This window comes from Bemisia tabaci, chromosome 3 (assembly GCF_918797505.1).
Source record: "Bemisia tabaci chromosome 3, PGI_BMITA_v3".
In the NCBI taxonomy this organism is placed as follows: Eukaryota; Metazoa; Arthropoda; class Insecta; order Hemiptera; family Aleyrodidae; genus Bemisia; species Bemisia tabaci.
The window spans coordinates 2886132-2902892 of record NC_092795.1 but is presented as its reverse complement, the minus strand read 5'-3'; the positions used below and the strand labels follow the sequence as shown (position 1 = coordinate 2902892).

General features: G+C 38.2%; 1 protein-coding gene across 2 annotated transcripts in view; it reads right to left on the bottom strand.

Annotated features, from left to right (window-relative positions):
- The window catches only part of LOC109043326 (ABC transporter G family member 23), a 70486-nt gene that overhangs the window by 16286 nt on the left and 37439 nt on the right, over nucleotides 1-16761 (bottom strand). For both annotated transcript variants that reach the window (XM_019060510.2, XM_019060509.2), the window contains exons 3-8: nucleotides 13108-13240; nucleotides 11076-11230; nucleotides 4420-4527; nucleotides 3375-3465; nucleotides 2005-2136; nucleotides 1111-1244 (exon numbers count right to left, since the gene is read on the bottom strand). In XM_019060510.2, the coding sequence (XP_018916055.2) occupies nucleotides 1111-1244; nucleotides 2005-2136; nucleotides 3375-3465; nucleotides 4420-4527; nucleotides 11076-11230; nucleotides 13108-13240 (753 nt within the window). The remainder of the gene's footprint in view (nucleotides 1-1110; nucleotides 1245-2004; nucleotides 2137-3374; nucleotides 3466-4419; nucleotides 4528-11075; nucleotides 11231-13107; nucleotides 13241-16761) is intronic.

The following is a 16761-nucleotide window of genomic DNA, read 5'->3' as shown; positions in this document are numbered from 1 at the left end:
TTGGTTCTTGATTTAAGCTTAAATCTGATTGAATCAAGAATATTTTTTCTTGTCGATGTTTTTAAGAGTCTGGACTCCAGATACAATGTGTTTTTTTTTCCAGTGATGCAACCACTCTCTCGGTTCTGGGAACCGTGTCCGCGGTTTATGCAACCGAGCTTTTTCGTTAGTTCTGTTCGGTTCGAATGCTCGGCTGCATGAACCGAGGATACGGTTCCCAGAACCGAGGATACGGTTCCCAGAACCGAGAGAGCGGTTACATGAACCGGAAAACACGGCCGATGTCGAACATCGTGCACTCAGTTCATACGATTGAAGTTTTTTTCTAATGTCATACTTCATTTTCTACGTGGAAAACTACTGATCGTCTTTTCTCAAAAATTTCGAAGTGATTTTTCTTCTCTATCAGTGGCGAAGCGTGCGAATGATTGTAATCGACATCTACAGGCTTGACGGGGTCGCTACCGTTCTTGTAATTTCCCTGTTTTGAAGTTATGGTAAAGAATCTTTATTAAGGTGTTCGTTACGAACGCTTTGTTTATCGATCCTTCCCCAAAGCTTTAAATGACAGATCAATCGATTTATAAGCACGCTGCGCCATTATTTTCAGTGTGAAGAATAATCGGTAAAAATGTCAAGCCACGATGTCGGCTCGGTCTCTTTTCAAAATATAAAATAGTAGTGGACATAAAATAGTTAAACAACGTAACCGAGGTACACACTTTTGCAGTCTCGCCGTCGATGCGCACAATATGAGAAAATAAATTCATAAATCAAAAATTTCCGGCCAAAATTCATTACACATCAGCCCGTTCTCCCCTTTTTTAAATTTGTAAACGAGGGAATGCTTTTCCCTAAAAAGTGAAATTCCCATCCGCACATTTTTTGACTGAAATCATAAATATCTCGCTGCGCGATGCTTTCAACGCTTCAGATCTGCGGGTCGATTGTTGAATTGTCATCGATTGAATCGATAAATTGCATTGCTGAGATAGGAATTTATTGATCGAGGTCATTCAATGACCATTCAAGAATCCAGACTAGAAAGAGAAAGGAAAGAAGAATATCGTGATATCGTGAATTCTGAAGAAAGAGTCCAATACAACTTACCTAAGCTCTCTCCGTGATAAGTATAACAATTTCATGAACGTTGCATAGAACCTAGTGAAACGAAACACGGAAGTGTCTTCTAAAGGTAAAGGTGGTGGCTTTTCTGCTATGGTAAATTCCTCTATTGGTTGTGGCTGAAACAAAATGATTCCAAAGCTATTATCATTGCGTTTGAGCATAAGGATTATATCTTTTTAGGTTTAAAGTAATTGAATGAAAATCACTCCAGGTATGAAGTCTTACGTCTTTGATTAAAACTTGGTCAAACGTTTCAGACATACTTCGGTTCAAATGGAAATTATGGTCAGGAGAGAATCAAGTTCTGTCTAAGGCAACAAACCACATACATTTTTTCGGCTAGTCATTGGTTCCGACAATTGAACAAAACAGCGATTAATATAAGTATTAAAAGAATTTTATAAACCTCACAATGTACAATGAAGGAGAAGTTAAAAAAAAAAAAAAAAAAACATAAAAACTATAGACCTTTTGGAACAGTCCTATCATTATTAAAGAATAAAACTGTTTTATTCAAACATCTTTTAGTTCATGGTAGTACTTCATTCGCTCGTCTCATCTCTAGTTGGAATTTTGCAATAGGCAGCTTGATTATCCTTTAACATTACTAAAAACTGAAAAAAATCGAGTTTTTGATCCAGATGAATGGACCTCGGATATCTATAGATATCCGAGGTAGTTCTAGGCGCATATTTACTAAAATCAAGCAATAATTTCGTTAGCACGTTAAAATCGGCTCTGGTTCAAAATATTCTGCTATCAGATTGTATTCAATTTTTATAACTCGACTTGTGAGTTTCGTATTTATATGCCCTAAAAATCTTCCCTTGTACATGAGGTAGTACCCTAGTATCGAAAGGTATATCCTATAATTACCTGTGACTGTTGAGTTTCTTGCTTATAACTAAGTTTTAAGAATACTTCTTCTAAGGATGAGCAATTGTAGTTTGCCATGAGCGAACTTGGAGATTCTTCTGCTAAGAGAACGCCACCACGCATCAATCCAATCTGTTAAAGACATCCAAATTGGCATTGAAAAATCAGGATTTACTTGTCGATTGCACGCATACGATGCGTGAAATAAATGACTTCAACTAAAAAGTACGCTTTTAGAAATGAGACGGACAAGTCTACTTAAACTTAAAGTTTAACAAATTCAGAAAATACTGTTGCTTTTTCATGTTTTTCATCATGCACCATATGTTTATTCTCTACACCTGTAGAGTGGGAAAAGTAGTAGCATTAAGTTGTTAATATCAACTTCAAGTCACGCTACATGCTGCCTCTGGACGCCTCGTTGCATTTAGTTCGTAAAGAATGTTGGCGGAAGCGCCTGGATGGAGCACGCTATCAGATAGTTGCATTGCAAATGACTATACTTTTGAAAATAGATTAATTTTTTCCAACAATGCGTGTAGGAGAAGTCAAAAAAGAATATAAGAATTTTGAATGAGGAAAACACTCAACATTTACTCCCGTAAAATAGACTATAATGCTGAGAAAAATGTTTCTATGAAGTTGAAAATCCCGGTTTAGCACGAAAATTCGATCAGAACCATTCATCAAACCTTCTGCAGATATATTCTACATAAAAAACTTAATAACTCAATCAAAGCCACCGTTCTAGGTCGATCGGACGACGCTGTGAATTTTCCACCTCTTGAAAAGTTTTAGGGCGACTAAAACTCAGTTTTCCACCATCAGTCATTAGTCATTCGTCGACAATTATTATACTAAAGATTTACTGGTTGAATTTATGGGTCCAAATTATTAGTTAGAAATGTAGAATAGTAATATCAGAAGTTGCCGATGACAAGAAACGCTAAACTTGTATCCTCGAATGCATTCTTATGTTTCCACTCAATTTTTTTTTTTTTTTTTTTTTTTTTTTTTTTTTTTTTTTTTTTTTTTTTTTTTTTTTTTTAATTTTCTTGCGAATCATGTGAGCGAAATAAGGTCGAAAGAATCCATCCGGGTGACGAAGTAAATTAGTTATAACATGAGGAAAAACATAGATTAAATACTAGATTAAGTTATTAATCTTATTATCTGCCCATGGATTAAACTTCAAATAATTTCCCAACAGCATCAATTACTTTGGCTTACATTGTTGTTAAGTGAGTTCTACTCATAAAAATTGGCATACTTGTTAATACAGTGTTAACAATATGTTACGTAATCGAAAATTGATTGACACATATGGCGATTTGATATCTTTCGTTGAGGCAATTTCGCTAACTACGTACCTGGTGTGCGTTCTTAGCCTCCTCTATGTAATGGGTCGTTATAATTATTGTTTTACCGTGTTTTGTCATTTCTAGTAATCTCTCCCATATACTGGAAAAGAGGAAAATATCTGCATTAGAATCTCAAGCACTCGAGGATTACGAAATAGATTTCTAAAACAGGGTTAGAAACCAAACATCGTAGCTAAAGTTTTTTCATTGAAAAGTACTAAGCGGCGCACATTGGATCGATTCAATGGGAGAGGTCGGACAATATTTGGAAATCGTAAAAGCTTATAACTCCATTTATACAAAACTTTGAGGTTCTAAAAGTGGTTCCATTGGTTTTCTTGTGAATTGAGAGCACTCCATATAATTAAAATTGTGACGACATAAACGTAAAATTTTAAAATTTTTGTCAAAAATTGTATGTCGGACCTTTTCCAAAGACTCGTTCCACCGTGCGGCGAGCCTTAATCAAGCATACGGTAGCGTGGAGTGCTTTGCGATCCATCGATACTTACCCATTTGAAGCTGTGGTAAAGAATCGATTATGAAGGTTTTCGCTGCAAACACCCTGTTTATCGATACTATTCTATAGGTTTAAATGACCGATCAATTGATTATATCGCAAAGCATGCCACGCCACTGCAACCATACTAAAATTTTTCGGATCTAACTTGGAGATGAAATCAAACCGTCTTCCATGCCTGTAATACGGGCCTCCTGCTCGCAAATAAACTGAACAAAATGAAAATAATTTTTTTTTATATATTTATTGTAAGTGAATTTCTCGCCGTTTTTAAAAATTTGAATAAGTGTCTTGTTTTGATTCTCTTTTCTTCTTTGACAATACTTTTTCTATAAACAAAAAGCGCAAATATATAGGTATACAGCGGAGATGTAATGTGGGAATGAAGTATTGAAGTATGCACCCCTAAGAACCAAGAGAGTTTCATCACATCAGGCACATTCAATAATTCAAGGAGGTGGGAGCACTACAAAATTCTACTGGAAGCATACGCTGTTATAAATATTTGAATAAAAACAAGGTAATAATGCTTACTTATTCGCTAAAACAGGATCTAATCCTACGGTTGGTTCGTCTAAAATAAGTAGCTCTGGGTCGTGTAGTAAAGCCACTGCGAAAGAAACCCTTCGTTGTTGTCCTCCACTGTAACAAAATGGGTAGACATTTATTAGTTTTCAGCTTACATGCAAAAATTGGCCAGAGGAAATGATCTTTAAAGTTTCGATTGATAAAATATAGTTGCATTCTCTAGATTAAATTTAAAAAAAAATAAAAAATAAACTTCCTGAAAAGATAATAAAAATTATACAGTATCCGCATAGAAAAAAAGAAGACGACCTTTTTAAGCCTCTTACACTCTACGATCATGTGCGGAAACATGCGCTTTCCGGTCAAAATTTTACGCACAAAACGAAGAACACAATAAAAAATTCTGCACCAAACATGGACATCCATCGAATTCTAGATACGAAAAAAAACGGATAGCCACGATCGGTTTTCCTGCTGGTCTATCAATTGGACTGCATTTTGCAATTCGGACCTATAAATTCTGGCTCATCTGAAAAAACACTTATGTGCATAGGGAAACTAACGGCACATACGTTGTTTTAAAACTGGGCCGGAATTTATAGGTCCAAATTGCAAAATGTAGTCCAATTTCAACGACGATTTCTCACAAAAGTGCATCTGAATTCAAAATTCTCCCTATTGAGAATCGATCCCAATTTTATGATGACTTTTACTGACAGTGTAACCACAGCGCCTCACGAATCACGGTTTTTCACATTTCAGAAATTCTGCTTTTAAATGCATTGAAAACGTCTTGGACGACCGATCATTGTCATTGGCGAGAATTTTGCGCCATTGATTTTCCCCCTTTCCATAGTATTTTCTTAAAATTACAAGCGAAAAAATCAGGATATATTCTCTCGCAAAGATGAAATAAGAGGATCATTTTTGCAACGCCGCAGTCGAGATACGCGTTTTTTAAGTTTTACCATGACTTTTTTGTTATCCTTTCATTCCGTACTTTGCTTATTGTGCCCAGATCCATGTGAACCTCAGTTCTTCGCTCTTCTGACGTAAGGGCGTATCTCAATTCTCACGTGAACACCGTTCCCCATATGACTCTATGCATTCCGGGACTCATGTGAAATTGAGATACGCCCTTACGTTAGAGGAGCGACGCGCAATATGAGGCAAATGCGATAGTGAGAGTAATGCGGCAATGACCTTCTTTCATCGTGGATATTGTGGGATGTAATTTATTTTTGTTGTTGCTAAATTCAACCGCAGAACTTTCCATAGGTGGCTGGCAGCTAATCCTATCTTTTATACCCTCTATAAATGCGAGAATCGTAATTGCGTTCGTTAGGCATTTGAAGAAATATCTAATAATAGTTGAAGCGAAGTGCGAAGATTATAAGATAAATTGTCTCCGCGCTTTCGAGGTCTCTGTTATCAAGATCGCTGAATTGGACCCCTCTGATTTAGATTGGAAAATTGTTGCATCTAATGTAGGATGGGTAATGGGCCACTAGACGAGGTATGGTTAAAAATCCTACATAACGTGCTTCCTCTTCGAAATTCACAAGGAAAATAAAATACGAATCAGGGAAGTCTAGAAATAAACTCCTAGATAAGATATAGTTGTTCACAATTAACAATGATAAAATGAGTCGTTTTCTACGTAAGATTTTCAAGAAACGGCATGCTACGTTTCCTTCTATTTATGATCTTGTTTTGTGGTCTATTTTATCTTGATGTGTCTAAGACATCCTTAGTCTAAGAGCTTCATAAAAAGCATAAAATCAATGCTCACAATTTTTAACTTTTTTTCACTTTTAAAAATATATACCTATAAAGCGCCTCTCATCCAACACCTTTAATTTTCTAGCTTTCCACATTTAGTTCCATGGTTTTTTTCTCATTGAGCACCTGCGCCAATATGCCGGTTATTTTGAGTTTTTGAATTGTGAGACTCAAAGAAAAAACTTATCTTAATGTATGCCTTATCGCGGTCTCCATCTAACTTTTCTACTCTGGCACTAAAGTCTCCGAGTCAGCGTAGAGAGACCAAGTTCCCCTTTATTCTAGGGGATATGCCATTTTATCTACTCTGAAGTCGAAATAGCAGTTATATAAATGGTTGCATTCCAATTAAGATTTTTGAGAGGAAACATGTGACGTTTTCTTCAAGTTCAGATTGTGTCTAGTCGCCCATTGTTTTCAACGCGCGAGAGAGTGAACACTAAGCACAGAATTCTTGCGTCTCTTTAGAAAAAGAGAAAAAGAAATGACAACGAATGTTTTTCAAACTTCGTAGTCGATACAATGCGTATGATGCAGAATGGATATTTGTAAATGGATGTTAAACTAGCAGGATGTAAAGAAATCCTCTTTGCTTTTACTTTTTGAAGGATAGGTACTCGCGTCATAAAAGGGTTGCAAAATTGCACAAAAAAAATGCCATATGTTATGAATGAATGCTCATTTATGGAGAAGGAAAATGTTTTGAATCTCTTAGAAAGAGCTAACAGCTCTGTGCAAAGAAGGAACTGAGTCTATTGAATTATCAATCTATTACAAGTTTGAATCAACGGATAAAAAAAAAAAAAAAAAAAAAAAAAAAAAAAAAAATTGTTTGCAGGGGAAGAGATAGAGAGAAAAAGAGAGAGCCCGTCTGACCCTTGTGACGAAGTACGAATTTTGGATGAATAAAATGAATCACGGAGAAAAAAAACTTCAAGCATGGGACCCGAGGTTGAGGTCATATGGATCTCTGAAGTTTTCTGATCACGCATCTAAAAACTTGAGGTCCAGCTGCCGAAGTTCGGGTCCGGATGTATGTACCGGAGTACTTCAGATGTGTGACCCGAACTTCGGCAGCTGGACCTCAAGTTTTTAGAAACGTGATCTGAAAACTTCAGAGATCCATATGACCTCAACCTCGGGTCCCACTCACGAAGTTTTTTTCTCCGTGAAGTCATCACATAGGTGATGGTTTTAGAATGATCATTGTAGTGTTAATATTGAGAGCTTTTGGATCCTGCTCATTTTTGCTCGCGGTTCAAGGTCTCGTTCCGATGTCTCCGAATCATATTTGTTAGTTTTGAAATTCATCAGTTGAATTTATTAAATTCAGCCGCACCCTGGCTTGGACCTCGAAGAGTAACTTTACACAATAAGAAGCAAGATTTTCATCAGAATCTGCGCCGGCTGCCCGCTGCCCGAGGACAGGCATCCGGGGGCACCGGGGGCACCGGGGGCACCGGGGGGCCAAAGTTTCCATGGAGATGAGAACGAAGATACTCCTGACTCCTTTCCTGCCAGCTTTATACGATCCCGATGAGATCCCAGAATGCAGTCCAAGTCCAAGATCGACCTTGTGCCAAGTCACACCACCGTGTCGAGCCAGAGCTGCCGAATGGACCGCTCCACACGCTAGACAACCGTGGCATGGTGTGCTTTGCGATACATCGATTGATCTGCCATTTAAACCTATAGAAAAGGATCGATAAATGGGGTGTCCACAAAGAATATCTCTATAATCGATTCTTTTCCATGACTTCAAATGCGGAAATATCAATAATCGATCATTCATGTGTCGCCACTGACATAATGGACCACTAGACAAGGTACGAGTTAAAGGATTCTGATACATGTTTCTCAACCAGGATTTCACGTAAAACACGAATAGCGCAATGAAAATTACTGAAACCAACTCCTAACGAAGATATTAACGATTTTATTTCACATTGGTTACAAGAAATTTGAACTGCCCGCTCACAAGAAACTGAAAGCTCTACTTGAGTCAAATCGCGGACTACAAAGGTTCAGCAAGCTTCTCATCGAGCAATGTTCATTTCCCACCATGTGTTGTTCAAACCACAAGAAATTTGCTATAGCTGAGCCAAACCGTCAAGATTGAGGTTTTCAGATTTTTATATCGCAGAGACTATCATGATAAACGTTTAGAGCGCGATGTGAATCACGTAGAGTATTGAGTTTTCATGAGCGGGTGGTTTGAATTCACGCATCAAGAATCATTAAATATCTTCGAAAGGAGATAATTTCGGTAATTTTCGCTGTGCGTATCAGGTTTTACGTGAAATTTTGGTCAAGAAACATGTATCAGAATGCTGAAATTCGTACCTTGTCTAGTGGCCCATTACAGGAGGCAATTTTTCCCACCAAAATCACTCGGAACTGGTTGAACATAACAATAATATATTTACACCAGTGGGCTGATTAATAGAATGGATGGACAAAGCTATAGAAAAAGAAGACAAAGGAAAAATTCTATTATGCTATATTATATCCTGCTCAAACTCGGATCATCCCGTTATATACTTAAACGGGAAAATGTGCCTCCCTACCATCTGATTGGCAACACTGGATTGGGCATCACCGCGGTTAGCCGCGCGTCCAGTTTATAGATGGCGCAATCGCCGCCTTCATCATGGGCTCCCCCCCCCCCCTCAATCGTCTCGTATCGTTCTCATCTTCGCAGCTAAAACGTTGGGTCGATAGAGCGTGATCTGAAGGTAGCTCGTTGATTCCACGAGGAGCCTGAGCGCCTTCATTCCTGGTCCAACTCTGCGATCGAAGGGACCTCTGGGTCAATCGGATGAATTTCGCGTTCTACCTACTGTTTCCGTGATAATGGAAGAGGACACATTGTCGCCTTTGACAAGCGTTTAAACCTTCGTTCCCACGATCAAAATGGGTATTCGATCGGAGACCATGTCAATAGCGCAGAAAAGGGGGGTCGAAACTACATTATTCTCGTTTCGATATTTCACTGGGTAATGGACCACTAGACAAGTTGCGAATTTAAACATTCTGATACATTTTTCCTGATCAAAATATCACGTAATGTATGATACACCGATAATGTACAGTTGAATATCGAGTGCTAAGAAACAATACCACCTAACTGACAATTTTAGCGGAAATGAGTCAACAAATTTGCCACATTCTTTCAGTGTTATACACGCAAGCTGATGTTTTTAGTTTTTTCTGACTCCACATGGGTTCGTTGTAAAAACTCTGTAAAGTATAAAAAAATTGAAAATCTAACCTCTCACTCACAAAAATGGCAAGGTTTCTTCTTAGTCCCGCAAAATCGCCAGTTTTTAGATGAGCGATATTGTTCCCTAGCCATCGATATGCGTTCATCCTTTCAAGCAAAGGAAAAGTGCCGCAGAGACTTAAACAGAGGGTAAAGAAAAAGTGAAAAAGTTGACGACTTGTTTGTTCCCGTAAAGAAAGTACAGGAGTGCTGGCAGAGGAGTAAATTAATGATTAATACAAAGATGTCGTGACTCCTCCCAAATTGGATGTATTTCTATCAAACGAAACTATGTGCATTAAGACATGAGCCCTGAGACCCATAAGAATATGAGCATAACAGAGCTCACGTCATAATGCACCGAGTTCCGTTTGATAGAAATACGTCCAATTGAAGGAAATTTCCGCAGAGACTTAGACGCAGGATAAAGAAAGAGTACGGGAAAAAGTGGAAAAGTGAATCATTACGACGCTCACTTCACAAAGTTATGTGACGCTTATTCATTCAATGAATCATATATAGGAGAGCTTCCGGAAAAGAAAACGACCAAATTCAAAATAAAGAACGGAGTCCATGAGTGAGACCGAAATCGAAGCAAAGGTCGCGAATCCTAAATGTATGATCGATGAATCGACCCTGGGATCTGGTTTTTGGAATAATTTGATGAGACGAAGCGACGGAACTTTGACTCATGCCAATTTACATCGAGATCATACACTTCTGGACTTCCCCGTTTACTTTTGCGCTAATATACGACTCCATCTAAAATGCTACGTGAAATTTTACGAGATGAAATTTCATTTTTCTGGAAAAGTTTTATTGATTTTTTATACGATTTTTAGAGGCTTTATATGAAACCCAAAATAAACAGCAAGGATTTTGAGTGGGAACCTAAGAGTTCAACTCATGATACAGTGAACCTTGCTACTGAAGCCTCGCTAAATCGAACCATGGTAGCCGCTTAAGTCGAAAATTCCATTAGTCCCTAGACACCGCCTCAAGGGAAAATGGTAAAAAAAACTACGATTAAGAAGAATTCATGACTCTTGTCATGGAGAGAGGCTGCCGGAGTTGAAGACATTTTTTCGGAAAACCCGAGGAAAAATTCGATTTCACACGTGAAAAATCAAGAGGAATATTCCTTCCTACCGATAATTTCAACTCTTAGCTTAATTTATGATATAAATCCACACTTGATAACATCTTCCTGCATTACTATTACACAATAATATTGTTACGTTCTTGAACCGCCGTTTTACGATGTCAATACCGTTACACGGTGGTCATAAATGTGAGCCTCCTCTCTTCTCTCTCCCAAAACCCAAGTTCCTTTTAAGATTGATGAGGGCGAGTATGTTTTATCATCAATTCTGGATATCCAATGGCGCGTAAATGAAATAATTTTAACTTTGGACCTTGAAACAAACTTCAAAAGGTGGTTTCCATCCAGACCAAAAATTCTTGTATATTATCGTGGCGAGTATTCCACCACTCCCAGCGGCTCATAAAATATCTCATATTCTGCATCAATTTTTCCTTTACTTTTTTTACGATACATGTTTACATCTTGAGTTAAATTTGACTGTACTGTGAAATAATTACCGGATACTTTACATACCTGATATTGCTCACGAGTTTGTGTTGGGGAGGAAGTTGTAGGAACGTACATAATTCATCAGCCTTTTCTTGAATTGCTTTTTTGTCCATGCCAAAAACATATCCATAGTAAGCTAGGTTTTCGTATATAGTTAATTGTACATATAATTGTAGAGTCTGCAAGAGAGAAACATCAACATTCATTAATTTCAAGCCCTTCAAAACTATCGGGTGAATCCCTCACTGAATGTAAGTAAACACCGAAAAATCTAACAAATCTATGATAAAAGTGCAAATAATGGATGCCGATTAAAATGTCTCACAAATCCTGGTTAGAGCCTTTGTATCTCGAAGTAAACTTCAGCTATTATACTTCGGTGGTAAAACTATACCAAACCACGGATTTGGATTGCGGTATTTGAGGACGTTTGCTCATTTTTCTTCTTCTTTTGTCTTTTTCCTTTAGGATAGTACGGTTCAAATTTTTTGCGCATAATTTCCAAAAAAGACTTGTTGAAAGAACGGCGAGATGTCAAATGAAATTTTATGCAAAAAAAAAAAAACGACGAGGCCATATTTATAAAAATGAAATTTAACGAGGAATGCACTAGTTCGCAAACTGAGATACGTGGTTTGGTCCTCTCATCATTAGTTTGCTGCTGGCGGTATTTGACTTTTCGCCCCCATGCTGTTTTCGTTGGATTTGCAACCACTGTAATTTAGCTAGACCTCAGAGATTTGCTAACTGCCTCTATCGTTCACTAAGTGTCATTATAAATTTAAAAGAATCTATCAATCTCTTCTTTCGTGTTGCCTATAGTTATTGAAGGAGGGGGAAGGGCAGAGGGAGAAGAAGAAGAAAACAAGAGAGCTGGGAATAAGGTCACCAGTCGCACGATTATGGTGGAATGAACCGCTTCGCTTGTGTGGGTCGCCATAAAATTATAAAAAATTTCGTAGGATAACTCATAACTACAGTTGTATTTATCCGCGTCTATTTAAATTTTTCCAATCCACCATTCCTCGGCCCCGCTCCCCGCGTAGTATATTTTCCTCGCAATTCCAGCAGCGGGCTGATTATTTAAATCGATAGACAGAGCTATAGACAAAGAAGACATAGGGGGTATGGAGCGATCCTATTGGTTGAAATGTGTGGGTCTTATAGACAAAGGGAGAAAATGATTGACTAGCTGTCGGGTTTCTCGTGGGTTGCCGTTAGTTAGTCTATTACCTACTGCCTTTGTCCATTGCAACCACCAGCTTCCACCAATAGGCTCCCTACAAATCCCTTTTGTCTTCTTTGTCTATAGCTATGTCTATCAATTTCAATGATCGGCCTGATGAAACTGTGAATCTTCAGTTCTGCCGCGCTAAGGAAGAACGACTTATGAGCTTCCAATCGATGCCAAATTTCCTTCGATAAAATATTTTATAGGGAAACCTGTGAATATTTTTCTCTGAATTTTTCAGTGAATTTTATGTGTGATCAGATCTAAATTATCTGAAAATTTACAAAGAAAATATTCATAACTTTCCTGAAAAATACCAATTTCATCGGAAGTTTGGTAACTCTCTAATGTTCATAAGGCGTTTTTCCTTAGCACAGCGGATCTGGTCTTGATAATGTTGGCCCCAAGTATTCAAAAAATTGATCACGGGACAGGTTAATAATTTTGAAACACCCAGAATAAGCATAATTTTAGCGAAATCGAGGCGTTGGGCGTTTTAGAGAGGGCATTTCTTAGTTGCAATGTCTCATAATCTCCACTGATACCGTATATTTTAGAGAGGAAACTATTGGGTAAATTTCCTGAAATTATATTTTAAAATCATAAAGAAAATTCAGTGAAAGTTTTAACAAATTTCATGCATTCTATTTAATCATAGTGAATGAAACGTTAACGGAGACCCTGAGATACCGGGACCAGAAAATTCACTTTCTATACATGCAGCGCTTCAATTTCAAGAAAAACATGTTCTATTTTTTACTTTTAAGGCACAATTATTTTTCGAGGAATTTCAGAGATAAACAGGTAAAAATGAAAGGAACGAACCTGTGGCATGTACCCTAATTTACTTTTTTGTCTTATTCTGAGGTTGACACTCCCTGAATCTAAGTGTATCCTGCCGACGATACAACTGAGCAGTGTCGTTTTGCCACATCCACTAGGACCTAGGAGACCGTATCTGAAAAATCAAAAGGAAAAAAAAACGATTACAATTGAAATCTACCTCAAATAAATAAATAAATAGGCGTGAAAAATAATGACCACATTGACAAAAAATACTCTAATATATCTCCACCGCTATCAATAACTACTAGGGCCCGTGGCCGCTGCGCGACCTCCAAACACTGAGAAAAACTACACGTAAAAAGTAGTAGAACAACCACGTTCAAGTTATTTAGGAGATGTATGGATTCAAAAGATGACGGGTGCACGCGAAAGAAAGCACATTTATCTCCAATTACAACGTTACGGACAAATTTTTATATTTTATTTTTTAACACCGTTTTTTTAAAAACTACACACAATTTTTCCCCACGAATTATCTTAAACGATCTCAAGTGTAAGCATTTAAAATTTTGACGCGATATTTCCGTTATCATTCTATTTTCTTTCTTTGTAACAAAAAAGAAATTAAATACCATGCGAGTTTCTAAATCGTTGCAACGAGGATACATATTTTCCCTTTACTTATGGTAAAAACCGGAGCAGAGAGTCAGGAATGATGATACATAATCCTAGTTTAACGGTGGCTTTAGCGTCGCGCGAGCCTGGGAATGGAACGCGGTGGAGTCATCTTTGCAGTGTGACGCGCCTTCCATCCGGCAAGCGGCATAATGCCTACACCCATGGTCGAACAGTTATCTCATTACGCCTGCCGTGTATAGATGCCTCTACGCGGAAAAAAGTGTTCTTTTCTCCGACTGCAACTTTGCAAATCTCTACTCATAATTTGTTTTTAATCAATCTTATTTTAACAAAAACTACACACTGTTTTTTAAGAAGTTTCCGAGAAATTTCCGGAAAGATTTGAAATAAAATCACAAAAAATTTCGACGCGATATTTTCGTTCGTCCTGTTTTCTTTTATTAAACCAAAATTAATTTCACGCGAATCAAGTTTCAGAATTGCTGCATCGTTTGAAAATCGTCCGAGTTGCCGGAGCGTTGCAATTATGATACTTATTTACACTTCAATTGTGGTAAAATCCGGGCAGAGACCGTCAAAAAAAACGACGCGTGGTCCTTGTTCAGCGTCGCGCAAGGGAAAGGAGCGCGGTCGAGTGTAGAGTCATCTTCACAGTGTGATGCGCCTTCATTCCAGCTAGCGGAAATGTGCCTATACCGATAGTCGAATAGTTATCGCAAATAACGCTCGCATTGCATTTGGTGTAATGCGAGAAGTATTCATGCAGTCTTGTGGGCGCTAAAATGCGTTGGACGCCGACCGCACTATTTGGCGCAGTGCGTGAAGTATTCCTACAGTCTTGCAGGCGCTGACATGAGTTTGACACCGACCGGCGGTCGGCGACCGCACCTTGTTTGGCGCCGTAAAATTCTGAGGGTAGCCGTTGATGTACAAAAACGGAATGTTTTTCCCGCATAAGCTCACTTTGCGCGTTGAACGATGCCTCAAAGGTCTCGATGCAATAAAATTCTCGGTTCTCGAAACGATGACTTGCAAAAATCATTGAGTTGTCTATCGCATGACGATGAAAGTGGCCGTATGTGCTCGTCGGGCAAATTTACGAGCTCTTCTTGTTAATTTTAATACGGCTTTAATGTCAATGCCTTAACTTTCAAAATACATATTTTAACAGCAATGTATTGAAATGTATAGTCGCGTTTATCGTTGCACTTGCAAAATGAAGCAAACCAACTTCTTCGTTTGATAATTTCATGGAATACTTTCGGCACGGATGAAAATCCCCCCTCCCCCTTCCCCCAAAAAAAAAACTGGAACTCTGTAGCACCTTGATTTCGTCCATGTTTTAAGCACCCAGTAAAAAAATGTGTATCGCTAATTGGACGTATTTCTGCCAAACAGAACTATGTGCATTATGACGTAAGCCCTGTTATGCATATATTCTTATGGGTCTCAAGGATCATGTCTTAAAACACATAATTCCGTTTGGCAGAAATACGTCCAATAAATAAAACCAAAGAGGAAGAACCCACGGTCTGCACCAATGCAATGGATGACATCATATACACCAGATTTTTCAAAGGGCGATATCTTAATCATCATTGAATGTAAAAACTAGTCATTCGAATAAATAATTTTTGTTTGTTTTTTTATTGCTATTATCTAAGCTGCGACCATCAAAACGCCATTCTGCGACCAATTGAACTGACTGTTCGACTTGAATGAGTGCAAATCCGAATTTCGTTTACGAAGGGTTTAACGCAGTATAATTTTATTTTTTCCGACGCTCTTGGAAGGTCAGAGCCTTTTAAACGTAAATACGGAACCATCGAGGAAGGGAGGGGGGGGGTCAAACTGGATAACTTGTTATGAGACAGAAGTATTAAATAATGCAAAGCAGTTACGTCAACCGCAGATCAGAAGTAAATAAGACTGGGAGAGGCTGGGAATTTCCTCTGCACCTCAAAGTCTCCTTGCCTCCTCCGTGTTCCGCTTATTCAATTTTTATCTTTAGTCTGATAGACTTGAATCTTTCAAATCTGAAGAAGAATAAGGAGAAGAAGAAGAGGAGGAAAAATTAGGATACGTGGAAGAAAAAAAAGGGATAAGCAATAAAGGGAGAGAGGGGAAGAAGGAGAAGAAGGAGAGAGAAGAGAGAAAGAGAAGAAGGAAAGAGAAGAAAGAAGAAAAAAGAGGATCAAATTGAATCCTTCTCAATACTGTTTTCCTTCTTCCTACTCTTTTTCTTTGTCCTCTACCGCTGATTTTTCCTCTTCTTCCTCTTATTTTGCTTCTTTTTCTTCCCTTTCTTTTTCTCCTCTTCCTTTTACTTTTTTATCTCCACTTTGGCTTCCCTCTCTCAATTTATTTCTGAACATATTCTTCCTCCTCTCCCATTCTTCCTTTTTTCCTCTTCTTTTTCTTCTTAGTTACCCCTCTCTCGTGCTTTATTCAGCCGTGCTAAGAAAGAACGCCGTATGGGTATTCGAGAGTTGCCAAATTGCCCCGGATAAAATGTGTATTTTAAAAAACGTTATGCGTATTGTTCCTTGAAAATTTCAAACGTTTAAGATGAAATTGCGAACAAAATTGTCAGAAAAAATGGGGAAAAAAATATTAACGATTTTCCTAGTAAATTAGGTTTTTATTGAAGGAGATATGACAGCGTCTGATGGCTCATACGGCATTCTTCCTTAGCACGGCAGTATTCAGCCCTTTCCCGTCTTCTCCTGGTCCTCTTTCTTGCAGCTTCATGGTGCATTCTGGTTTCTCATCAGACAAATGAGATCCATATGTTTTAGATTAATATTGACTACAAGGATACGAAATATGAATCCAAAAATGGGCATTTTAAGGTGGCTAAGTCTCCACTGAGGGACTCGCGGCATTAGTCGGTGCAAGTGCATAATTATGATGATGCACTGATGTCTCCTTGGGAGAGGAGGAGTGGAAACGATGAGGAGTCAGCCGTCTCTCACTAATTGCTCTCCATCGATGTTATTTTTAAAATACCCAAAAATCCGTGAAAACCGAGAACAAGAATACTGTCGAGGAAGC